This window comes from Megalopta genalis, chromosome 6, assembly GCF_051020955.1.
Source record: "Megalopta genalis isolate 19385.01 chromosome 6, iyMegGena1_principal, whole genome shotgun sequence".
Classification (NCBI taxonomy): Eukaryota; Metazoa; Arthropoda; class Insecta; order Hymenoptera; family Halictidae; genus Megalopta; species Megalopta genalis.
Genome location: NC_135018.1, coordinates 8,144,486 through 8,171,983, shown reverse-complemented (window position 1 = coordinate 8,171,983; position 27,498 = coordinate 8,144,486). Strand labels below are relative to the sequence as shown.

The window sequence follows — 27,498 nt, the reverse complement described above, 5'->3', positions numbered from 1 at the left end:
ATTATATTTTTCGAAGATAATTGCTGGAATGAATTCCTTTTGGTCTAAAATTTATTATTCGTTATAAATTATTCTGCTTATTTATTCGAATAATCTGTAAAATTCTTTGTTCGAATAATCCAAAAAATTCTTTTATTTGATATGGAAGAAATATAAGTCGATAAACTATGAAAAAGCTTTTTATATTCCATTATTTTTATTCAAATCAATTATTTCCCACATGAATTCCTGTTTGAATGAAATTCTTATTTGAATGAATTCTTCGTCCATGCTGCCTGTATTATTTCTGATAATCGAGATTTTACATAAAATCTCTATTATATAATACACTATACTAAATATACTAAATATACTATAATATATACTGAACATGAATGTTATATATTTCTTCTGAATTGACAGTGGACATGGTCGATGTGGTATCGATGTGGACATGGGAGATATAAAAATTGTTTCATTCTACTAGAAAAATGATTAAATACGAAGATTAATCAACGCGTGGTTGCGAAAGAAATCGTAGTGCAAGAGGTTAAGTGCAGGACGAAAAAGGAGTAAAAGCACAGTGAAAATTATTTCACCAACATTTATAACGAAAAGGTTCTTGCAGCAAATCTCTGTGAAACTAATTTGGTGCCAGATTTCTCATTACCTACGATCTACAATGTAAAATCGCCTGAAAGTTATAGTTTTATTATTACTCTTTGAAATATGACTTTTTAATGGAACGTTTCGTTAGGTTTGGAAGAGAACGAGACAGATTTTCAGCTCATAGTACAGATTTGTCATTGCTGGATGTAGGATATGAAATTGGATAAGGTCTACAGTTTTATGGTTGCTCTTTCGAAGATCAGATTTCGATGGAAGGTATCGTTAGAACCGGAATAAGGTAAGATGAATGTAGGGCCGTTGCGCAGGTAGAGCCGTCCCATAAGGGACAGGTGAATTCTTAAATGACGCCTAATGACAAATTTCGGCGCGCCGGAAGAAATCGGCGCGTAATGCGGCTCCAATCATCAATCAGCTGGGCGAAGTTAAATGGCCGGGACAACGAGTTTTAATATCTCCCCGGAGAAATAAAAGTTGGCACGATAAATCAAAAGTGAAAAGTCTCTGGCTGACTGTATATACCTCTCTCCGTTCGTCTTCCCTACTTTCCATCACCTTTTCTTCCGTCTCCTTTTTCTTCTGTTTCCTTCCGTCTGCCACTCAGCTACCTACAAAATGGAAGGTCTTTACTCTTTTGCCTCTCTCTCTCCTGTTCCTCTTGTCTCTTCTCCCTACCCATCCTCGTTTTCCACCATTTCTCTCTCTCTCTCTCCCTCTCTCTCTCCCTCTCCCTCCCATCCACCCTCTTTCTCTCTGTCTCTCTCCTCGCGTTTCTTTTCCCCAGTCATTCTCCACACCACGGACCCCTAATGCTTCTTGGTTCGATCGATGACTTGCAAAAGTGATAAATGAATTTCTCCCCCGCGCTATTTATATCCGACCTGCCCCTCGAATTAGATAATCTCGTCGCAATAATCGCGCGGATCGCTGGCTGATTTATCGATCGCGGATGCCTTGTTTTCCCGGCGACTCATTCCGTTTACAACGCCGCCGACAGGTGTTCCAGCGAAATTATCAACGCTGTCGATCAGGAGCATCGCCTAGGGAGACGCCCAGCCTGTCCCAGAACCTAATGGAACAGCTCATTCATCCGCTCCGATAAAGAAATGAAATGCCGACGAGGCTGCTCAAATTAATTTGACACTTTCCTCGATACTTTCCGACTTTCCGACCTGTCAGATTCGACTTGGAATTTCGTGGTTATGTCGTACTATTTTTGCCGATTTAACTGTAGTTTCCTAAGGATTTCACGGATAAATAGTTGACTGTTTTTTAACAGCGATATTTATCACAGATAAAGGATTGACCATTTATGTATTTTTCTGGTTACACATTAAACAAAATTAATCTTTGTTTATATATTTTTTATTTTATATATTAAAAACGCGATTCTAATGTGTACTGTTTCATAAGAATGACATGATTCCTTTTACTCAAACTTTGTATGATTTCTGTTATAGTATTATGTATGTACATATGAGTGAATGTAAAATTTTATCGCACAATTCATCATAATGACATTGATGTAATTCCAGTAACTTTAATATATGTACATAGATAACCGCGTACACTCGTCCCTCAATTTACGTGGCACCTTTTTACGCGATAAATTATAATTAAAATTTATATCGACATAGGTTACTACATCAGAAAATTGTAACAAGTTATATTGTAAAATTTTATCTGCAAAATTTAGTGAAATGTTGCAGCGAATGTCAGCAAATTTATAAAAACTTAGTAAAGGAAAATATTGCGAAAAAGTCATCCGGAACAATTTACGTTAATAACGATAATAAAGTGGAACCTTCAAATATTTCAAGCGATGAGTTTACGTCAATCAAAAGGGAAAGGTGGATTGTTTTAACCCTTTCGATACTACGGGCCACTATAGCGGTCTTCCATAAGATGCCACCGAGGTACTACGGGCCACTATAGTGGTCCTCCATAAAATGCGACTGAGGTACTACGGGTCACTATAGTGGCCCTCCATAAGTTCGATCGTTTGTAGCGAATAAAGTCAGTGCTTACTGCAGAAAGATAATTCACCTTATTTTTCTCTCAACAAGGGATAAATAGATATGAATTATTTTTTTTTTCAATTTTGTTTAACTTTATTTGGATTAACCCTTTTGCTACGGGCGGTTTCTCCGCTGCAGTACCCCCGCAACGATCGACGTCTTGTAGCGTGCAGTGATGTCACAGCGCGCCGTTCAGCAGAAGTACCGCGGCGGAAAATCCGCCCGTAGCGAAAGGGTTAATCATTATTATGCCACAATTTATTTCTAAAACTTACATTACCTTTTATTTCCAATATTTCCTCTTTTGTACTGTCCTCTATATTCCGAATCTTTGCGACGAGTCTAGCTCATCGTCACAAGGCAATAAATTAGTAGATTCCCGGCGTATGCAATATATGTATAAATCATTCTTCCGGCCTGTAATTATTAAAAAGCGGCTGTCACGCATTGCCGGTCACGACAATAAATGTCTATTACTTTTATCATTGAATTAAACGCAACTGCATGTCATGTTTGCATGCGGTTCGCGTGACCGGTAACGTAATTTCTTGCACGGGTAGATTCTAACCGCCTCGTCCGCGTGTAGTCGCCGCCGAGGTGTGATATTTACAAAAACTTTTATTCAAATGCGGGTCGCATCCATGCGCCGTCGCTTTTTTCCGGGAGGCCGTCAATTAGCAAATTGCGGATAATTACAGGAAAAAAGGTCTCGCATCGAAATCATTAACGAGCGACGAGAAACGCTGCTAAAAATCGACGGATCGAGCAAAAAATGAAGTCGCGGCTACTGAATCATTCGCCTTGAAAAATGGCGGAGGCAACTACGGTCGGGTTAACGTGATAAATAAATAATTTTGCGAAACGGGAAAACAGATGTTCCAGGCTCGCTCGCTCGGCCCCGGCGGCGCGGAATGTGCTCGCTCAGTGTCACCTAATCGCGCGACTGCATCGGAAAACTGCGCCGCGAAGCGATTCATTTCCAGCGCGTTAATCGACTGGTCGAACTAAGCAACTCGAAAACACAATGAGAGCAAACCGGACGACCGGCAATAAGACAGCCCGGTGTAAAATTACGGTGCTGATAAGATAGCGAATGCCGAGAATCCAATTTCGCCGCATCAATTCTGTGCAATCATAGCGTAGACCGGTGGCACAATTTTTCACTTTTTTTTTCCATTTGCAATTAGACTGCGGATCTTTCTGCGAAATAAAATATGTTCGCGTCTCTCGCAAGTTCTTTCGTGCTTTAGTCATTTTAGCAAGCTCGAAATAATACTATACGAGAGAACATTTTCGTTTGAGAAGAAAGTGAAACTAAACGGTCTATCTAATTCTAATTTGAACCATTCGAAGGATCAGTTCTTTTACTATAAAAATGCGTAGTATCAATGAGTTGCACCCACGTTTACTTGTTTCAGTTCTAATATTTTTTAACAGTGCATACTGCACTTTCTTCTTTTTAGTATGCATACTGAAAAGTTTTATTTTTCCTAATAATAAGTTGATCGAGGATTTATGTTATTGAACTTATCGATACTTCGATTATACATACATAATTAATAGCCTGCGGATTTTATGGATTTATCACAAAAAGTAGTGGGCGAAACGCACAGGAGGAGAAACATCAAAAGTATTTAACTTCACTGGTACAATAAATATGTAATAATAAATACAATAATATAAAATTATAAACACAAGTTTTCCATTTCATTCATGTTTCGTGCAATTGATGCAGACAAGTTTTATATTGCAATCCAATAGTTATCTACGAAATTTTATTAATATTTACCATTTACCTACAAAATTATGCTACACACGTTCTACAAGTTTGGTTGTCGTTCCAACAACAATGCACGCGTTATCGTGCTCTACATCTACTCGAAATTTCGTCGGGACGTCAAGCAGACATGCACGCTTCGTCTAATGTAAATTTCTTATTGTTAGACGTACATTGTGTCCAATTATCGACATATCCAGTGTCCAGCCTCGTTAGTTTCTCAACAACTTTGCCGAACTTTTCGGTCGATGCGGCATCTCGATCTCGTTCGCGGTTGAAAATTCGTAATTGGGATCTGGATTAGGATAAGAAACTCGCGACACCGCACCGTGTAATTTCCCCCGGTTTTGTTCGCGGTAAAAGAAGGTGAACACGTCGACCGGTATCGATGATCTCGCGCTCGCAATTTGTGGCCGACATATTTTACGGTTAAAGAGCAGCGATGGCGGGGAGATGTTAACCCTATGGGGCGGTCGGGAATCGGGGGAGGGGGAGGGGGCGGTTAGATCGTAAAATTCGCTTCCCCGTGTCGTCGGTTAGGCTTATCGCAGGGCCGCACGCGTCCAGAAAGATTATAACTTGTCAGGAAAATTGCCGGCAAGTGAGTTCTCGTTTCGCCGGCGCAGTTTTCGCCGTTGGCCACGAACTGGGTCGCCGTTCGTTCCGAACCACGCGCCCGTAACAATTGATTTCATCGCGATAATAAGACCCACAAGGCGACAACAATTCCGCCGAAAGACACCGTGATCCGCGGCAAACGATATCGGACGGAACTCTCATGCTCCGAGAGCATGCTTAATCTCTATCGGAGTTACATTATTTTATGGAAGCGATCGGGGAATATTGATTTGCATCGAATCGCGCATTAAAAGCGCGGGATATGTCAGTTAAAATGACCGTTCAACGTCGATCGAAATGTTACCGTGACGAGAAAATACATTGTCCGGTCGTGTGTACTGGCTCGTCTTCACAGGTTGTTCACCTTGACAGTCACGCCGATTTTTGAGCCACTTACACTAATCTGACGAAAAAATGTTCGGAATAAAAGTTAATCAGTACTTTGAAGGGAACAAAGAGTTTGAACAAATCTTGACCTTATTAAATTGCACTATGTATTTTTGACTTTATAGCGTTCTAGATGACCTAAAAACGAATTCAACGATTTGCTACACAATTACCTTTAAATGAATTTTAGCTTGGAAATTCGTAGTAATTGAGAAAATAATTTTAGATTGTAAATTTTCTGTGAACAGTAAAACGTTTACTGTAAGCAGTAAACGATGAGAAGAGTACTGTGAGTAGTGTAATATATGTATATCGTGTAAAGGTCATTGCGTAGTAAGTCGTTGAATTCGTTAATTCGTCAGCTATACCGCTATTTAAAAAGGTCAAGGTGGCCAGAGTTTTTTAGCGAATAAAAAAAGATGTACGGGTGGGCCGATTTAAACAGGGCACCTATTACACAGTTTTCTTTCGAAGAAAACCGTTGATACAGGTGCCGCGAACAACACAGTAAACAATCTGTAAACAATACAAATAGTATTAACGTCATAAATAATATCGACACCTCATGCATAAAGCGCGAGCTGATATTTATTACATCTGTTTAGCACGTTGACGCAAATGCTCGTAAAGGCCGCGCAAAATTAGAGCAACTCGTTTATCAATGTACGAATAGAAAAATCAAAATTAATTCTAGCATTATTCCCGCAACCTCTTTACATTCCACGCGCTCTAACGAAGCCTGATCTAGTTAGTGACTCTTAATGAAAGTAGATCGACAAATTTGATAAAAGAAAAAATTCATGTCGCCCCTATACATATGACCTGGCGATCGAAGCGTTAGCAGCGAGTTTATAAATGAAAGTGACATGTGCAATATTTTCCACGTTAAATGTCAAACCAGAAAAATAGGATTGTCTGACGGTACCAATTTTGTTATTTTCGGTTTCCCTTTAAAATTTATCAGATTTGCCAGATTCGGAATTATATTTAATTCAAATAACCTCATGGCCAAATAAGTGGCCTAACTTCATATCAGCCCATATGTCCTAACTTAATTTATTACGAGCTGATAGTCTCAGTCGAGCACAAAAATTAATCTGGCAAATAGCTTTTTATTTTTCACCTGATATGATTTAATCGTGAAGGCACGCGACAATGTGTTTTGCCTTCTCCGACCGTTGTATTGTTTTATCGAGTTGAATCGTGTTAGTTAGCGCATACATCTCATAAAGAGAAAACGGTCCTTATTTAATAAGAGTATTAATTCAAAGTTGAATAGTGGAAAGTGAAATGAAACCTCGTCTAAATGAGAGAAAAACAATAATATAATCGACTTCTTAGATCTATTTCTTTATTTAAAGTGATTCAGTAACTGAAACAAATTTACGTCTTCTATCTATTTTACTGGAACTGGTGCACTGTAACTGGATTATTGAATGTCTTTTAAATTATCAAACGTCTTTCTCAATGAATGCGTTGATTACTAAGCAAATCCTCATCTGTAACCTCGCTTTCTTGGTTCGTGAAATGTGTGTACGCTACGCGTGATTTTACTATCGTAAATATTAGAACACATATAATGAACCATGCTAAATAATTTAGAACGGAATATTTTATGTTTTTACGTTTTTGTTATAGCATTATTTACCTAGAACTGATCACTGTAACTGAAACACAGTAATTAGATCAGTGCACAGAAATTGACAACACAATAGCTTGGAAAAGCTCAGTAACTGACACACAGTGATTAACCGCTCATGTTCTTCAATGGTATATTAACTCGCTGAAAAACTGTTACACATATATTTTGTTAAATATTTTCTGTTCTTTACATATTTCAGATGTGAACAAATTCGTACTTTCATAAAAGGCATCAATATACACAGAATTGTAATGTTTTAAGAAATGCGGTATAGGTAAAAGGAACTATTTAATTTGTCGAATATTTCAAACATATATATATATATATATATATATATATATATATATATATATATATGTTTGAAATATTATAAATATATTTATATAATATTATAAATATTATAAATATAATATTATAAATATTATAAATATAATATTATAAACATATTTATATAATATTATAAATATATTTATATAATATTATAAATATTATAAATATAATATTATAAACATATTTATATAATATTATAAATATATTTATATAATATTATAAATATATTTATATAATATTATAAATATTATAAATATAATATTATAAATATATGAAAAAACGATATATATATATCGTTTTTAATGGACACAGTAATTGACACGCTTGGTCAATCACTATGCGAAATAGTCGCGCGAATGTCGACGTAACGAAGTGCCGTGAAGTCGTGTCCGACGAAAACTATTCTTCCGGCCACTCGAGCTGCTCGTCCATTTGCTCGCGAAACACGCTGTATGAATAATAAAACGGACTTCGAGTAGGATCGATAATCGCCGCGGCTTATCATGAAAATGAATTGAACCATGGATTTAAATAATTTCTCTTACGGATTGCAATCTGCCCTTGTTTCCATTCCTCTTCCAGCGTCCGCGTTCCTGTTCCCGTTCCCCGCGGCCGATCGTTATCCGCGCCGCCGATTCTCGCGCCTATCTGTCGTGCTTCGGCCGACCGATTGAAACCTGTAACGAATTCGCAAGACGCGCAAGGATACGCATGAAAGTACCTTCGTACCGGAGAGTATCTGCCGGATACGTCTATCGTTCGACGAATCCAATTAATCACATAGAAACACGCGTATGTTTGAATTATGAAACGCGCTTGGAAAAATGATTGATCGGACTGCAACGAAAAAATATAGACGTTGATTTAATCCACTTGCAGTTAGCTTTATGAATAATTTATGCATTTAGAGTGCGTAAAAGTCATCAGAAGGATATTTAAACTCAATTTCTGCTTCTTTATGCTGTTGTAGTAAAGTGTGCATAATTTGCATACACTTTTATGTTACGATTGCGAGATACCGTTAACGTAATGCACGATGGTTATGCCAATTTTGGTGAGCCTCGAGCAATCGATTAAACAGATTCGTCGCGTAAGAATTTGAAAACGTCGTCATTTATAATCAAGAGTTTCGTTCTGCATACAAATACTTTTATAACCAGACTGCGGATGTTTATGCGCGATAAGTATGCATAACGCGTATGACATTTATGCGCGAAATATATGCAAAATGCGCACGAAAATATGCAGTATATGCAGGAAAATATGTAAATACGCACGATATCAAGTGTACACTATATTAAGTGTTAAGTCCAATATTAAGTATCAAGAAACGTTTTACAATTATTCTGACGAATTACAGTGTGTTACAAGCATTTCTCCTATATTTCATGGCGTTTGTTGAAGGTGTCTGTCGACAAAAATTAATTTGTATTCCAAAAATGACCGTTCCACAGTATTGTGGCACATGCATCGGACTAATTGTGATTTCCGATTGCTCTTCACATTTTCGTACATGTTTGAAGATAAAATACATTATTTTCACACTATTTTATAAATATATGATTTGTTCTGTTATTGTAAAAATGGGTGCTCACTCGTACATATAAATGAATTAAATTAAATTAAAATAAATTAAATTAGACTGAACTGAATTGAATTGAATTGAATTGAATTGAATTGAATTTTCATCAACGATGAAATTCGAATCGTATTTGATTCAGTTTTTCATTAACGAAATTCAACATTTCAGAAATATTGAAAGACACTCGCATAAAATTCACCTCGTCGCCTCAATAATAAAACCAAACTGTTCCAATTCGAAGTACGTACTAATAGCTGCAGCTAATGTTCAATTACCAACTCAATGTTTTGAAATCGTGGCGTTTTGTCGCGGTGGTTATATTCAGCATTATATTGAAATGTAGCCGCCACCAATATAATCCGGTTACGATATATGTGCTGACTAATCATTTAAATGAGCATGATATATGCATATGCACGGCAAATAACATATGCAATAACATATTAAACACAAATATGCAAAACACATGCAAAGCATCTAAAATAAAAATAACGCTCATAGGATCGCCTGATAGTGAAATAAATTTCTGTCCGGGTCTAATTTTCTAATTTCACTATTTTCTAAAAATGCATGTACTTGCTTAAACATTCCCGATCTACTTATAACAAATATATAAATCGTATTATGTAATCAATTGTTTGAACGAGAAAGTTTTTTCATTTGCGTAATGTATTTGTTATTTCGAGAGTTAGACAAATTATTGAATACTCACAATACCGTTTCTAACTAACGTACTTTTACGAAAAAAAAATACGAGAAGGGGAAACAATGACTGATGAAAAAGTTCGCGGACATTAAACCGTGGGAACAGGAAGGACGGGGGAAGCAGGAACGCGGGTGCAGGAATTTTGACAAGAATCTTACGGAAGCGATGAGAGCAATTTGAGCCTTATCGCGGGATAAAGTCGGCGGCCACATATTTGCATTATGTCCGGGCGCGTAAACACGTCCACGAAAAAGTGCACTTTGTCATCCCATCCTATTTGCGTTCGGTAGCGGGGGAGAAGCAACTCGCGGAATGCGGCGCGGCACTTCCCACATACGAGCAATCGCTTAGCGGCCCGTGACAAATAACGATGACTTTTTCACGATGGACGCGTCACGGCCTGACGCGAGTTAGTTTCTTCGTGTTCGCCGTGGAATTTCGCGCCGGTAATTCACGCCATCCGACAAATAAAAAAAGGAGCCGACAATTCGGAAATGATCTCCGATTCGCGAGACTGGTTCGCCAAAGCGAATCCATGATATTAGTCGAAAAATCTTCTTTTTAATACATTTCACGATTGAAAGACGATTTATGCTCTGACGAATTTATGAAACGATTTATGAAATGATTGTCCCATTTTAAAAAATAATGATTATCTATCATTAATTTCAAGGCTTAAGCATAATTTATTTGGTATGAGTACAGCTATATGAGTATATAAGAAGTAGATAGCGGATCTTTAATAATGATTATCTTTTTAATCATGATTATCTATCATTAATTTCAAAGCTTAAGCATAATTTATTTGGTATGAGTACAGCTATATGAGTATATAAGAAGTAGATAGCGGATCTTTATGCAAAAGTTAATCGCTCAGCTGGCGCAAGGCGGCCAGGCCAACGAGCCCAGTTACGCTGATTGCCTCGGCCGCCTAGCGCTAGGCGAGCTCGCCTCTCATTGGTCATTGTTTTTCGTTAATAACTCGTAAACAAAGCCGCGGATTACATTTTCGCTAAGGGAAAAGTTACTTCAAATTACCTCGGGAATCACCCCTTTCGGGGTGTTAACATATTTATGGGACGCCCTGTACATAAACGATACCGAAATGGAAAATAACAAGACCACATGGCCAATCAAATAATTCCGTTTAAGTGCCCCAAGATGCTCTCACATTTCAGCAAACTCAGACTTTGACTGGGTTAGAATTTCATTGGGATTTCTAGGAGGAAAAGTTTAAGGGCAGCGTCCGCTGCAATAAATGTTAATAATCTAGTTTCGGTATCCTTTCGGTTTCATTCAATTACGTTGTTCCCCGGGAAATTTTCGAAGTTAATGTCTGCCGCATAAAGCGTTAACTACTTCGAGTCAACGAGATGGTAAATCCTCCGGAAAATCTTGCTTCCTCCACAGATACCATTGAACGCTCTATCCCGCGAGTTCTTAAAGCATACGCGCGCACATTAAAAACTCGCGATCCAACAGTAGAGACGCTTGATACCGAAAGAAGGTACGCTGGCAAATGATTAGCTCTTGGTCGGCTTCTTTCTCTCGGAACACAACGCACCCGATAGCGACCCGGCACACGTAGAGAGCTCGCAATTAGCTGAATCTGCAGCCAGCTGCAGCCGCCACTAAATCCGCGTGACTTCAGGTGGGAGAACGAGGACGAGTACGTAGGACGAATGACGATATTAGGAATAATTATTCTGCTGTACTCACCGGGCCGACAAGGTGGGTTGGGGCAGGTGCGCGAGGTGGTGTGCTTGTGGCGGGAGGGTGAAGAGAGGGCAGGTAGCCCGTAAAATATGATCTGGAGTTTGGCTGGCCTGGCTGACGCCACGGTGGCTAATACGTTTGAGGGCGAAGTTAGTAACAGGTGGCGCGATCCATAACGGTCCCTGGCGCATCCCTCTCACCCTTCTCTCTCTCTTTCTCTCTCTCTTTCTTTCCCTGTTCCTCTTTCTCGCCGCTCGGTGAAACTAGTCGTCGGTGTTGGTTCTAACGGCACACGCGCCTACAGCGGCCTGGTTGTGGAGGGAGGGGGGGGGGGGAGGAGGAAGAAACTTTAATTAAAAATAAAAACTTGTTTCTTTCGTTGCAGAGTCCCAGCCGCCGAGCACCAGCCCCAGTCCGTCCACCACGGAGTTGCCGAAGAAAGGTGAGCTCGTAAACCTCCCTTAATCGCGGGCAAAATAATATTTTATCCCAGCGGAAGCGTCCACGTCCCCCGTGTTCCCCTATTTTTTTCGATACCGCCTCAAGAGGATACCGCCTTTCCAGGACGTTGCATCCTCCTTATCCGCCGCCGTCGCCGCACTGAATTCTGAACGCGTTTACCTTTTTCTTGCCTTTCGCGTAATACAGCCGTGGAGCTCCGCACAGTGAATTTCGGGAGTCTTTTTGTCTTCTCTCGGACGGAAACTCATTTGCGATGGCCATCCGTATTGATGCCACTGCAAATTCCATCGCGAATGCGTCATTCGAAAGCTGTTTGCTTAATGCAATATAAATATTAATAATAATAATAATAATAATAATAATAATAATAATAATAACTTCATTTATCGATGGGATAAACCTTTTATTAATGTTCGGGACATCGTGTAACATGATTCTTTCTCGCATGCTTAACAATTATATTGATATCGTCGCAGACATTTTTAAGACCAGACGTTATCAGGATACTTACCGTTTTCAAATTTTATTCGAACGACTGTCCAGTAGAGCTCGATGTTCTTCCCGATCGTATTACGTACTTAGGTTTATTTTTGCTTAGGTGTCGTGATCTTACATAAAATATTACACCTTTTCTGTTACTTTCTATTTTTACAATCTTTTACGCTCTTTGGTAATTCGTACAATGTAATGCAATATAAAAATATAAAGAAATATAACAATCCTATAGAATCCTCTATATGGAAATATAATCATATTTCATATCGTACCTTAAACATAACAATTTCTACTTCGGGTATTAATTGAAAAAAGGCCTTTTCTTTGATCGGATTCAAAAACTTCGCGGCGAAATCAAAGGAACTAAATTTTTTTAGGAATTGCGGCGTGCGGAATCAAAGAAGCAATCGCTTTAACCCACCGTCTACCGTGTCGGAGTTATGACAAGCAAGAATGGGGGGAGGGGGGTCCGCAAATATGTGTGAGTCAGAAATAACTCCACATGGTAGGATCGGACAGTTAATCCAGTTCAAGTCTCAGCACTATTTTCGCCGCGTAGCATTAGAAGCAAGTGATAAAGAATACATGTACGATTTCAGCGAGAGAATGTTTTTGACAGATTTTTGGATGGAAATACTCGTCGGTCAACGTGTGTCCAAGATGTGAAACGGCGAGGGATCGGTATTTCGGTCGACATAGTTTCGGTGGATGGTTTACTCAGTTTGTTGCCCGGTTAATTGCGTTTCTCTGACTCCCATCGACGGCACACGTTCAATATTGAATGTCTACCGTGGGAGAAAGTAAGTCGCGTCGTGAAAATTCCATGAACCGTTGGTCAGAGTTTTAATTAACGGCCGCAACACCGTCAAAGAACTGCGAGACGAAAGCAAATACGCTCGCTAAAGACCGTTTTAGGTTTATAAATATATAATAAGGAGCGCTCGAAATTTTTCATCCATTTTACAAGCACGATGGAACGACGTTTCTCGCTGACTACAGTAATTTCTTCTTAATTGGCGCTCAGATTGCGCATAAAAATGAATAATTCGGGAAGAGCGGATACGATTATTCGTGCCTTGCGTCTCGCTTTTATAGTTGTTGTCAATCGGTAACTATAAAAACGAGCCGCAATCGAGTAGTCGCATCTCCATTTTTGTGCGCAATTTGAACGCGAATTAGGGAGAATTTACTGTATTACGGATCAGCTGATTTTCTTATGAGATTACCCTCTCTTCTTAGATCTGTTTACTTGGTTGACGTGCATAGATGGTGTAAACGTAGCTCGTAATCTGGATAATTGCTCCGGTACTTATCGACGAGAATGGCTAACGTTGGCGTTTTCTCTGCAGATTGGGAGCAGATGGCTGAGATAAACAATTCCGTTTATGGAAATCCGAGCTCTTTAACGATCCACAATGAGAAGGGCGCGAAAAATGGTGAGTTTATTATCTTGATTTAATCAATTCTCGAATCGCAGTCTGTAACCATAGACTCGCGCATCTTTGAAAGTAAATAAATAGAGTAGAGAGTCCAATTACTGTGGCGGATTTCAGGAGTTTTTGCTGCTAGAAACAGCTTTACCAATTTAATTGACATTTCTTGAGAACTGGAAGGTAAATTTCCAAGTTTGATTTATTGATATCAATTTTGTCATGAAACAAATACCAAATCTTCTTTGAATGTTAGGAGGAAGGAAAAAAAAACAAGTTCTGGAACCAGTTACTGTATGCATAGCCTAATTAACTGCGCGATACAAATTTAATAATTAACACGCTTTGATAACTTTTATTGTCTATAAAAAAACAGTAATATTATATTAAGTGATTGAAAAGTTCACATTAGAGATGACTGCATTAATGAAATTTCATATTTAGATTTTTCTTGTTTAAAAATATAATATGGATGGTTTGAGATTTGAGGTTGTGTAGAACTATCGCGTGACAAGCGGCAGAGTAATTAACGCATCGAACGATAAATAAGTCCACTTATTGTGCACAGTAAATAAGCTACTGAAATTGAAACCAAAAACAAAAATTCAAGTAAATAATCACTATTTTGTTTTTCCGTAATCTTAATGCGTTTTATCAATACAATTAACACATTGTGATATCTTGCCTAGAACGATTTATTTTACAGAATACAGCATTTTTTTCATAAGCTTCAGAGATAATTTCACGAATTCACTATCAAAAAATTGAAATAATTTTTGTGGTATTTTGAAAGCTTCCGTCTTTTACATGTTTAATTTTACCAAATAAATATTTATTTGAATTTATATGAAAAAATTGAATATATCTTACTACCTCACGGTGACTGACTCCGCTACCCTATTTGTTTACTTTCGGTTGAATTACAACTGGGAATACGGGTCCAATGCACACCTAGCACATTTATATCTGCAATTCGTGTGTCCTGTTATGCAAGTGATCCATAGAGACTGTAAAACTATACTATTGTGTACCGTTAACTCGGTATAGACCAAACCGTGCTGCAGACTCTTATTCCAAGTTGATATTCGGTTGGATAGAAATGTACACGATTGAAAGAAACAGCATTCGGGTTTGAAGTTCGCACCCCGGCGAAGTCGAATGTAAATGGCAAAAAGTTCTTCGGGTTCGAGTATACCGGCGAAACGCATTCTCTTCAATCTTGATCTTTTTTCGAAGGACGCATCGATCACTCGGCCGGCTCTCGCGAGAAACTCGGGTAAAGGGGGAAAGGGTTAGCGAGGCGGAAACGCAACAAAAATGTAATAATGCGATAAAGTCGGCAGTCAAATAAAGAAAAGTTTCTTGAATCGTGCGAGCTCGATATCCGAAAACTCTTAATGGAACCGATCGCTCGATACGTCAGCGATTATTACAACATCTGTGAACCTCGTTTCCTTAACCATTTCTTTCACGCCCTTAAATTCTCCGTTTCTATCCAGGGAATTGTTGAGATTGTACTGTATGCAAGAATCGTCTGAGCTGCATCCTTTCATCGAGAATCCATTTAAAAACTGTCAATGAGGAGATCTTTTTTCAAAGCTAGTTAATAACAAGACATCTGCGTATCTCGTTTCTTAAACCATTTTCTTACACCCCTATATTTTTTAATTCTGCAGGAAATTTTGCATGAAGAAGAATTTAAGATTACGTCACACGTAAGAATTTCTTCGATAGCTTCTTTTCGTTAACAATGTTTTCAACGATTGTTAAATGGAGGATTAGTTTCGACTTGATTCTAGCCACACAGATGTACACTCCGGGACAAAACGCGATAACGCACTTTAAAATTAACGGAATTTTTATTTATTTAACATTACAACCAAGATGCAAATGGAAACAATGTCGAATGAAAAAAGTCTATCCCAGATGAGTGGGAGAAATCAGAGCAAAAAATGATTAAAAGGTTCCATAAATCTTTGTCAAAGAGAATGACGGCTGTTATTAAATGTAAAAGAAGAGCCACAAAATACTAAACATTAAATATCATTCGTTGATTTATCACTATACATAATTTTTAATTAAATGTGCTATCATTTTGTCTCACTGTATTTCCATAAAAATTCTTTCGTTTCATCAAATAAAATTGTTTAGATTGGCGAAATTCAATTTTCTTTCATTTGTGTATGTTTATAGTTGTATTTCGCAAGTTTGTATAGAAACAAAACCTTGCTTGTGAAGTTAAATAAATAAAAATTACGTTAATTTTAAAGTGTGCTATCGTTTTGTCTCGAAGTGTACATCTCGTTCCTTTGATCGTTTCTGTTCGATACTTTGTCATGGTATAGCTCCAAGAACATGTTGCACGCACAAATTTGTCAACAGTCTTCTCGCTTCGGCGACGTTTCAAAAAATCGTCGAACCGCATCGAAGATTCCGGTTAGACTATTCCCAACCCGAATCGTAACTCGTAGTTTCGAATCGGCCGGTATATCCGTGAAATGGCGCAACGCGTGACGAGAAATAACTAAAATCGCGATGGCGTAATCATGCGGAACGAGCTCCTCGTTCGCAGTAATTAACTTCTTTATGGTGTCCGATGTTAAAACCTCATCGCAATCGACGCAATTACATCGAAATTTCTGGACTCGATTTTCACCGGTGGTGGCGCGGATTCATCGAGCAACACTTACCGTCAATTTATTACCAATATTGGAAGAGCGTGTAGCTCGATCTGAACGCGGCGACACGGGAACTCCTCTCCGACGAGTAATTAATTACACAGGGACATTTGCAACTCAATTAACGCGAGCAAACCGCTTCACCGTCGGCCGCGAGCTCCAAAACCAGTCGGAACCGATCGACGGTCTCCTAAACATCGGCGACGGGACCAACGATCTAGCAGTGAATCCCTCTCGAAGGATGATCGAGAAGCGGATTACAAGAGCTCAAACAGGGTAGGAGCCATAAAAATCGAGGAGCCACGGGATCTCGGACCGCGACGCGTCGTCGGTCGGAGTTAGGGGAGAACAACAAGTGAAAAACTCGTGAAAATGGAAGTAGATGTTTATGTACGTGTAAAATCTGAAGAACTATAGAGGGATCGAGACGGGCCGCGGGGTAGACTCGGGAGTGCTGGGATCGAGGGTTCCGCCGAGGCTCCTGTAACATCAATATTTCATGTATGCTAACACGCCAGAACTAATAATGCACCATCCAGGAAGACCCAAGAATAATATCAGCCACCGGCGTACCCCTCGTTCTCCCTCTTCATCCCCATTTTCCCCGCATTCTCTCCCTATCCCTGGTTCCTTCGCAGTCCTCCGAACCATTAAGCCTTTCTCCGTTCGTCCCGCGGCAGCCGGAGAAGTAAACCAAGAGAGCGAAAGAAAACGGGTGACGAAGAGAGCGAGGAAGGACGGTGGGCTCTCTCGTCCTTCTGCGCCTTGTGCTAAATTTAATCTAACAAAGTGCGAGAACCTTTTCGAAAATTCGTGTCTCGTTGAGCCGTGTCGCGCTACCCTCTGCAATCCCCCACGCAACCTCCGCTTTCTAGACTGCCTCCGGGCTGCATCTAAGCTGCACACAGCGTCGTCAACGAAGGAAGATGGGGTGGAAGGAAAGACAAAGAGCTCCGGGCAGGAAGGTATGCGACATCGGGCTCGTAAGTCGGAACATGCCGTATTCCTGCGGCGCACGGCGTTTCTCTTCTCTCTCTCTCTCTCTCTCTCTCTTACTCTCTCTTTCTTTCTCTTGCTCTCTCTCACTCTCCCTCTCTCTCTCTCTCTGTTCCCGGGGTCGCCCGCGTGGAAAGAGAAAGCGAGACGCTCTCTCGGACAGAAGGAGGGGTGAGGTTTGTAATTGGCGCAACATCTGCGGTCTGCGGGGTGGCATTAATGTTTGCTCCCCTCGACGCTCCTCGCAGAAAGTCCCACCCCCTTTCCACTCTTTGTTTCGACTCCCCGACTTCCTCCGTTCCTCCTCCTCTTCGTCCTCCTCGATTCTTAGTCTGTTTTATTTTCTGCTTCTACCCCACGGCGTACTTCTTCCTGCGGGATTGAGCCTTGAGCAATTTTATCGAATGCTTGTCACGATTAATCTTTCCCAGGCATAGATCTGCATCTAAGCAAAATTACACTATGGAGCAATCGGTGTAAGTCCATTAACCTTAAAATTGAGATCGGGAAGAATTTTGCATATAAGCTGTAAGAACAACAATGTCACTAATAATGCAAAGAACAATTTTTATTATAATTAATTAAAAGAAATGAATATCAATATTCAATTGTTTTATTTAATCGTTTCTATATTGTTAAGTGCTGCTATATGAAGGAAGATAGATTTACACCAGTTGACTTTTGAAGCGTCCATTTCTAGTTCGGTTAGCATGACCGTGTATCTGGTTTCTTTGACCATTTGTCGACACCCTTATGTATTTTGTTTCTGTTGGTCACGTTTGTGCAAAGAAGTTTTCCGATTGTACTGTACGTTAAACTTTCATGAACAACTTTCTGCCATTTAGAATGTTTTTAAAAAATTATCAAACGGAACGTTCAATTTTAACTTGCTTGTAGAACATCTATGCATATTACTTCTTTGATTACCTTGATAAATCCTTAATTCAGTTACTTTTGTTGGAAAAATATTCTTATAAGATAATGACAAGATCATGTCGTACGCAAAAATATATTCAATAGCTTCCTTTCATTGATAATGTTTCAAAAAAGTTGTCAAAATTGTTCCATGGTTGACCATAAAAGAATTGGTTGAGGCTGACTGTCATGCCAACAATAACAATAAACTAGCATAGCACTCATCGATATTTATAATTAAGGAATTTATAATGAACGTACATTGTATTGAATCTTTCTTTGAAACACCCTATATGTATCTCCTGAAATAAACGACTGAAAAATCGACCATCGAATACGGTGAAAGAATTATCCGTTCGCTGTCGAAAATTCCGAAGAAATATCGGATCGTTGCGGCGCCGCGATAAAAATGTCTATATTTTTCTCATATATGACCGGTTCAAATAGCTCCTTTAACTGCGAGCATATCGTGTGTTTTGTTTCAATCTCGCATTTTGTACAATAGTGAGAAAACGGTCAGGGAATGGTTTCACGCGATTTATTCGTTTAATTTCATATTCTTGTTCGTTTTTGAAGATCCGACCGCTCGAACTCGTTATTCGATTCGCTTTTTGCCGGCAGCTAATCTCTCTTTTTCGAAGTTTTTCATTTCATCCCTTTCCTGGCTTTAACTTCACTCCGACACGACCGACATTTATTTTGTTCACCGTTCTGCGTATTCGTACGACACTCTCCTTTTGATTCTTCGTACATACGTACACACGAGTACACGTACGGGACACAGAGAACACGGCGGCTTCCTCTGTTCTATTTCGTTGTTTTCTTTGCCCGCGGTAGCACGGTGTTCTGGATCCCGGTATTGCTTTAGAAAACGTGACGTATTTCTTTCGGTTACTTTCAGCGCGCGCTCATGTAATTTTCTTCTGCTTTCCGCGAAGTGAGTCGAAACATCCAAGCATCTTGCTTTTAACACGTGCTTCTCAAACGGAAACTCGATTATCCAACTTCGTCGAAGATTCCGGTCACACCGCGTACAGAAATGCTGAAAATTACTGTTCCACGATTTCGAAAAATCTATAATCTACAGTCAAACTTTCCTCAATGTTCTTTCCCGATGTTCGTCCATTTTATTTTACACATTAACTCGACCAACTACATCCTGTAAACGATGTTACGTTTTAAATTAATACTGCAGATCGTAACGAACTCCCTTGTTACAAAAGTAAACTATTTTACTGTTCTATTTCCGAGAAAAATCAATTCATCCATTCTCAGTTTACACGTTAACACGGCCATTACAATATTTTTTTATATGTACAACGATTCAATTAAAGAACGTTGGAAATATTTGATTTATATACTTTCTAAATATGTCATCAAATATTTTGTCAAAATAAATTATCGACTAACAAAAATTGCCTTGTAAGAATTGCAAGACAGAATTTATTCAAATTTATTATAATTTTTATAATAGTGTGTGCCTGAATAAAGATATAAATTCAATAATTTCGAATGGAAGCAACTTCGTGACTTCAATGATTATGAAATAAAAATGTGAAATCAGCCATAATTTGACTACAGATTCTATGCATTTATGGCAATAATGAGTGGCTGAAATAGAAAATTGTGAAGATCTAAGAAGAATTTTATAACTTCGTTACGCTACTTTCAACTTATAAAAATGATTAGAAGGAACAATTTATGTTTATTCAATTTCTGTTTTTTACAATCGTCTTTGAAAATTTCTGTTTCGCATAGAGATCCGTTGTCTAGTGATCATACAACTTCTCACTGCGAAGGAAAAAGTCCCCATTGTGAAACGAGTTGAGCGAAAGTTAATTCCTCGGTTAACAGATTAAAAAACATGGGTCTGTTTTGCTCGGCGTTGTAACGAAACGTTGTTCGAATAATCCAGGGGAATCTTGTCATCGAAAATTGAATACGTAGTTCCGTTTTCCGGAATTCATTGTAAGATGATCCTAATTGTGCTGCACGCGAGGCGGCTTTTAGAATATGGGTACAATTAGCAATTGTTTCCGCGGAGAATGGGAAACCGGTCGTACATTACATCTATTGCGTTCGACGTGTATTAACCAACAGATCGTTGGATAACAACGAAATTATACACCGGCGCATTAATTACCCTCTCGATCCTGCCGCAATAACCGTTTACCGACACGATAATTGTTTGATCGAATAATTCGGCAAATGAAAACGTAATTAGCTATGAGCGCTCTCTGCTCGCGAAAGCGTTGCTTGAAAATGTCGCGAAAATGTTCAGCCGGCCATTGTTCCGTTTATAATTCAGTATTCGCGGACCGTGTTTCCCCGTTTATATTCCACTTTCCACATTGTCATCGGCCCGAATTAGTTCCTTCCCATATTTTTCGATATTTCCCCATCGATTCGGCACGATCGACCTGCGCCAAAACTCCGAACCTTTCAACCGTTAATGAGAAAGTCCGATGATCGATTCACGGCGATAACCGTTCACGTTTTAATTATGCTAATTTATGTATACAATTTTCGTTTATATTCTAATTGCTCCGAGCGGAATAACAGCGACAAGAATAATATTACGTTAATTACGGACGAGTGGTAACTTCAATAGAGACTGTTGATTTAGGCGTTCGGCTTACCACGAACCCTTCCTCGCTAATACGTCCACTTTGATGCTAGAAACGCCTCTTCTTTGCCAAAATATTATCTCCGGTCATACATAATGAAAGTCTTAATAGAACATTTTAATTTATCATTAGAAGGCTCAACAATATTTCCTACAAAATGCGTTTATGGCACTGGCAGATCTGCAAAATAAAAGAGAGACTGTTCAAAAACCAATCAGTGTGAGCACATTTTTCTTTGAAAATTATTTGCGCACTGCAAACGCATCTTTTTATTATAGGATCTTTCACTTATCAGCTTTCACTATTATAGGATCAGCACTTATATTGACCATGAAATGACTAAACAAAATTGTTCGGAGGAAATAGTTTTTTCTAAAAGAAACATTGACATTTTTCCTTTTGATTCTCTTCCGGTTAAGTTCACTTGTATGTTATCTTACAATAAAAATTGTGCTTTGGATTATTAGTGGCATTTGTAAAATTGATATAACTTGTAAAATTCTTATGTATCTAAATTTTCAGGTTAGTAGACTTACATATATAAGACCCGTGCATATATAAGACCCAAAAAATTAAAACAACTTGTTCAACACTTTCACTGCAAACGTTTCAATTATTTGTGTCCAAATATAAAAGTTAACTTCTACACTACAGTAATTAATATCGTGAAGCTAAATTTTTCAGTTTTTCTTTTAGGAAATAAATTGATTTCGTTCTATCGACTTTTTGTAGTCGTTGAATGGGCAATCAACGTGTCGATAATACGAATGCAGAAAGGACGAGATTTATCACAGTAATTGTTTTTGGAAGCTTGCAAAATAAAAGTTTTATATATCAGTTAGGGAAGACGAAAGTTGCTTCGTTCTTCATTAATTTAAAAAATTTTAAAAGATCTAAAATTCTAATTCCGTTATACGAAATTGAATTGAAATCAAAATCATTATACTGCTGTGAAATTTTATAGGAGTTAATAAACAAAAGATATTGTGTTTTTATTTATGTATTTTACATGATTATCTTAGAAGATAATAATTTGCTGTCGTCGATCGATCAGTGCAGCGATGTTCCAGAATTATTTTGACATTTTTACCACTTTCTATTTCCGTCTGCTTATTATTTCCACGATTGCATAAAATCTACGGTCAATTAAATGTTCAAAGCTGAAAATAATTGCATCAATCATTGAAGACACTCGAAGTGTATCCGTTTCCACCACAAGAATCTCGACTTGATTAAGTCAAATTTTCTCTTAGAATTAGATCTCGCGGTTACGGTCGTAAGAATTGTAGAAATCTTTAATAAAAATTATTTGGCATAAGTAAAATCAAGAATGGATACATAGAAAGTATATTCTCTATCAATCCCGCAGTATATTTAACAAGAAGAAAGCAAATTGTACTATCTCGACTAAGAATTGGGCATACTAAAATAACCCATCAGTACGTACTCTCTTAAATAGATGTAACAACTGTAACATAGAGCTCACGGTTAAGCACATCCTAATAGAAAGTCCAGCGAATAACAATATCAGAAGAAAAATAAGAATGTCCAATACCATCAAAGAATGTTTGGAAAACTATAAACAAACAGCAAAAGTTATGTCATACTTAGAAGAAACGGAATTGTTTATAACGAAATTATGTAGTAACTTAAGAAGCCTAGATTAAGAAAATAATGTAAAAATTTAATACAAAGCTATTGTATATATTACACTACATGTAACCTATAACTGTTATTCTACAAGTGATCGTTAATTGCTATTAAGCAGATGCGACATTAAATAAATTAAAGGAAAAAAATCTAGGAATCTTATTCAATCTATAAGCAGGTTTGCTCGAGCGCGTATACTCTTGGAAATTCCACAAGAACTTCGTGAAACCTGAACGATATGGACTGAAAAAATTCATTTTCGAGTGCGACCAAATGATCGTCGTCTGCGCGAATACGTGGCCGTCACGCGGATCCGGTTTTCAACCGAGGTCCCTCATTTTTTTCGCCGAGAGGCTTGTCTGAAGTGCGGCTCGAGGGTGGTATGCATGTATCAGACCGAAATGCGTCACCGCAAACTTCCAATGGCAGATGTAGTCGGCTATGGTCGCGGTATCGCGACATCTTCCAGACCACACACACCCTTAGATGTCCCTTAATTCCTCCGGGAACCGTTGTTCGCCTGTAATTCTCCGGGAGAACGTACAGAGATTGGCTTAGTCGCATGCTTGCATATAGATAAAGCGACTACCATCCTATCGTAACCCCGCACATACGCGGGGGCGGTTGCCGGTGAACCGTGAGGAAACGTGGGCGAAATGCTTCGAATGCATCAGCGAAATCAACACCGGGCTGATTAAATCTCCGATCGCAAATGATCGTCGTGCGCGACACGGTTTCAACGTGCTCTCATCCAAAATCATTTCCCCGTTCTTGATTATCGATTAATCGGTTCATCGATTTCGAGGGGATTTTCGCCAACTTTTATCTACCGCGGTAAATGTGTCGAAATCAGCAAGCTTTTGCGACAACGAATAATACAAATGTAATTAATTGTAGTGGCAATTAGGAAGTTAGTACCAAACCAGTCGAAATGACTGATTTCCGATCTTCTCCTTTCATAGTTCGCGATATTATGAAACTGTTTCTATAAGAAATTTTTAGATAAGCTTCTATTATTAATCGACCATATATTATAACAAAAACCGTACGAGGTTTTCGTCTTGACGCAAGCAACAACATCACGCCAATAAAAAGTAAATAAAAAAATGTCGACGACCTTGGAAAAAAATCATTAAAAAATTTCGTTGCCATTTAAATACCACTTTGTCATTTTTTGCTATCTTTCGTAACAACGGAAATTTAATTGAATCACCCTTTATACTATGTAAATGGTTATTATTAGACTGCGGATTTTATGTATTTATAAGAAAAATGGCTAGGCTGAATTTAAAACAATGAAAATATTAAAAGAATTTAAGGACACTCATTGAAATTATTTAAATAAGAAAATCTAGTTGTTATATTGGCATAGTTCTTATAGTGTTATTATATTTGCTTCGCAGTGCAAAAATGTATTGGAAAAGGCGAGAGAAAGAGGGTTATTATAGCATTTCAACAAGAAAACATTTACTGTGAACAAATAAATTTTATCTCAACTCTTAATGACTGTAATTCTTTGAACATGTTGATACGTAAACGTTGCAATTGATCGGAATGCGCTTACGTCCAGACTGCATCCAAAGTAGACGATCGCCGGACGTGGCACGCAACATTTGGAAATCGCTTATAGGAAAACAAAGGCATTGTTTTCCGTTAAATGCGTTTGACCCATACGTCGGACGCGTACAGGAAATTCCGCGAGAAACTGGATCGCGGATGTTGAGAGTTGTTCAATTTTGTATCGATAAAATCGTGACGATGGGAATTAAAACGAACAAGCTAATTGAAATGTGCATCGGCGGATCGTGGCAGTGTGAGACCACTTGTTGAATCGGCCTGTGCGTTTAGATTACCGTCAAGTATTTACATAGTTGTCTAGCTATAATAACTCGCCGCGGATAAAATCACCCGTATTTACGTGCATTTGTTTATACTTCGTGGAATCGATTGCCCGTGGAGGGCGGGGACTCGATGCCAGAGACGGTCGCGCGCTTCGGTAGCATTTATTTGAACACGGAAATCGCACGAGCCCGGATTTTGATAAAGATCAATTTTAGACGTAGATCGTATCGTCACGCTTCCGTGCTGGAATTCATTAATGGACCGCGGTAATTAAAAGCATGATATTTCGGTGCAGGAACTCGACGTCCAATTGACAAGCTAATTCTATCGGTTCTCCCTGTTATCGCCGATTGGCCGGATTTCGAGAATGGTAGATATCTGGATTGACTTAACCGCGCGTGTACGCAATGTCAACATGTACTGTATAGTATCGTCCCGCCTTGTGTGCGTGTGCAGGCCGGCTTAATATTCGCCAAATGGGGTTGAAAGGACAGATTGAACTGGGTCAGTTCTGCCACAAAGTCGATCATCGCGGACATTGGAAAATCATTTTCCCTGAAACGCTCACGGCTAATTTAACGTTCGCCGTAATTAGTGGTTTCTTCATTATGCCAGCGCAAATCTGTCGATTGTATCAATCTACAATGAGATTCGATTAGATCGCTCGGACTTTCCATATTCTTGCGCCAAGCTCTTCGAGCTGCGCAGAGATACCTGTTCCTCATGTTTTGTTCATTTTTGCAATCATTTGAGTTCGGACAACGCCATTCTACGGTATTAATCGGAGAATTCACTTTTGTTCAACTCGTTTCACGCGCGCGATCGAGACCTTCTTTTGAGAAATTATATATTACCACGCTTACAGTAATAACAGAAATTGTTTCTCGCTCATCGATTATTTATCTCGACGAAATATTTTATGATGTTGCATGTTTAGAAAGTATATAGATCAAATATTTCCGGTCCACATAAAATTAATTGAAATCATTATCCCGCGGTATGATATTTCTTGAAGCAAAGAGGCGCACACAAAGCAACATTACGGTCGGAACACAAAAATCTGTATTTTATTCGCCATCCTTTTGAATGATACAATACGCACCTCTTTGTTACGTTTGCTCTCGAAGGGTTAAATGGTATGTAATCGAACGAAATGTCTTTCAATTGATCAAAAATTGTATTGTTCACAAAATAAAGAAAAATTGTATTATTAATAAATTGAAGAAAAATTTAATTGATAACAAATTGAAGAGTAATTGCATTATTAGTAAATTAAAGAGAAATTGTATTACTAATAAATTAAAGGAAAATTGTGTTATTAATAAATTAAAGAGAAATTGTATTATTAATGAATTAAAGAAAAATTGTATTATTTATTAAATTAAAGAAAAATTGTATTATTTATTAAATTAGAGAAAAATGTTGTTATTAACAAATTAAGCATTGATAATAAAAGTGATTAAATCATCGCCGAGGTGGTGCAGTAGAAACAGTCGTTCATAAACGAGCACGCTAAAAGTAGTATTAAGTTGCATATATTGAATGCAGCATTTTTCTGAAGAAGGGTACATTTTTAGAGGAATGCTGTGCCATAGCTTTTATTTAGTTTTCCGATAGAGCAGACTGTGCTTTAGGGTTCTTTTGTGTTGGTAATTCGATCTCGTTAAAGAAACAGAGCTTTGTGCCCTGGGGACTCCATTTGACGATTATAGGGTATTAGACGTCGACTTAGTCGCCTGCCTACAATCGCTCAATATGCCTTGTATGCTATCACCGGCACACATGTATCGGAGGCGGCTTAATACTCCGGAGAACGCGGGACGGTCCTATCCCTCCCCCAACCCTAAATGATATGTTTATGCCGCACTTAACATACGTTCCACAGCGACAACGCATGCAAACGTGTCCCACGTACAGGGTGTCTCCGATCGACAACAGCTAATTATCACTAGACTGTGGATATTGTGCGTTTAGCGTAAATATAGTTACATAAAATTTAGAACAATGAAAACATTAAAAGGATTCAAGGACTTCTACTGGATGTTTGGAAAATAGAAATTACTTTTATAACGACACAATATGTACTGTTTTCAATTCACTGAAATAGTTGACGAAAGATATTAATTTCTATCGGACTCTCGCTTGAAGACCATTTTTATTTTGCATAAAGCTCCGCTATCTAATAATTGGACTGCATTTAAGGAAAAAATGAGTAACTCGAATATAAAATTATGAAGACATAAATGCAATTCAATAATACTGTTACAGTATTATCAACTTATTAAAATAATTGAAAAAAATTTATTTTTATTTTATATATATATATATATATTATTTATATATTTTTTTATTATATTTATTATATATATTTTCATTTTGCACAATGATCCGCAGTCTAATTATCACTTTCATATTTTACCTCAGCGCGGTCTGACATAAAAACAAGGACAAATTGCCTATTCTAATCTGAAATCTGATCTAATTTATCGTTCGATAGTTTCCTCGACTCTGGAACTTGCTACGCAAGAACGTAACAGTGGTATAGTCGATCTAGCAAAGGAATCAACGGAATCGTAACGCGACACGGGACGATCAAATTGCTCACGAGTGTTTTTTCTGTAATTAGGCAGGGGTGGGGATTTTTCGGACAGGACACCCGGTACGTTATCACTGCGGCACGGCTAGGCCGTTCTAATTTGCAATCTTGGAAATTCGTTGCATTTCAAATTTGACGCACACCACTGACGAGCAGGCTGTTTTGCAAGGCAGAATAAATGGAAATGAAAGTGTAAAGCTTCCCGCTAATGATCCCGGAAAATGTACAGCGGCCCGTGCGCGCATCGGAACGCTCGTCACATTTTTCGGGGCCGGGCTGAATAATTTCCGGAGATGAAATTCTCTCGACTGTCCGTCGTTTCTGTTCCGTTCCGTGTTTCCATTCTGCATCGAATCGACGTAATCTTGTTCCGAAGCTCGTCGCGTCAAATCCGTGACGACTTCTTCGACGACGAAAGTTTTCCG

At 38.4% G+C, this 27,498-nt stretch overlaps 1 protein-coding gene across 1 annotated transcript in view; it reads left to right on the top strand.

The window, feature by feature from the left end:
• LOC117222361 (lachesin) overlaps window positions 1-27,498 on the top strand; it is a 492,917-nt gene that overhangs the window by 439,021 nt on the left and 26,398 nt on the right. The window contains exons 8-9 of the mRNA XM_076523268.1: window positions 11,768-11,824; window positions 13,689-13,775. Coding sequence (XP_076379383.1) covers window positions 11,768-11,824; window positions 13,689-13,775 — 144 coding nt within the window. The remainder of the gene's footprint in view (window positions 1-11,767; window positions 11,825-13,688; window positions 13,776-27,498) is intronic.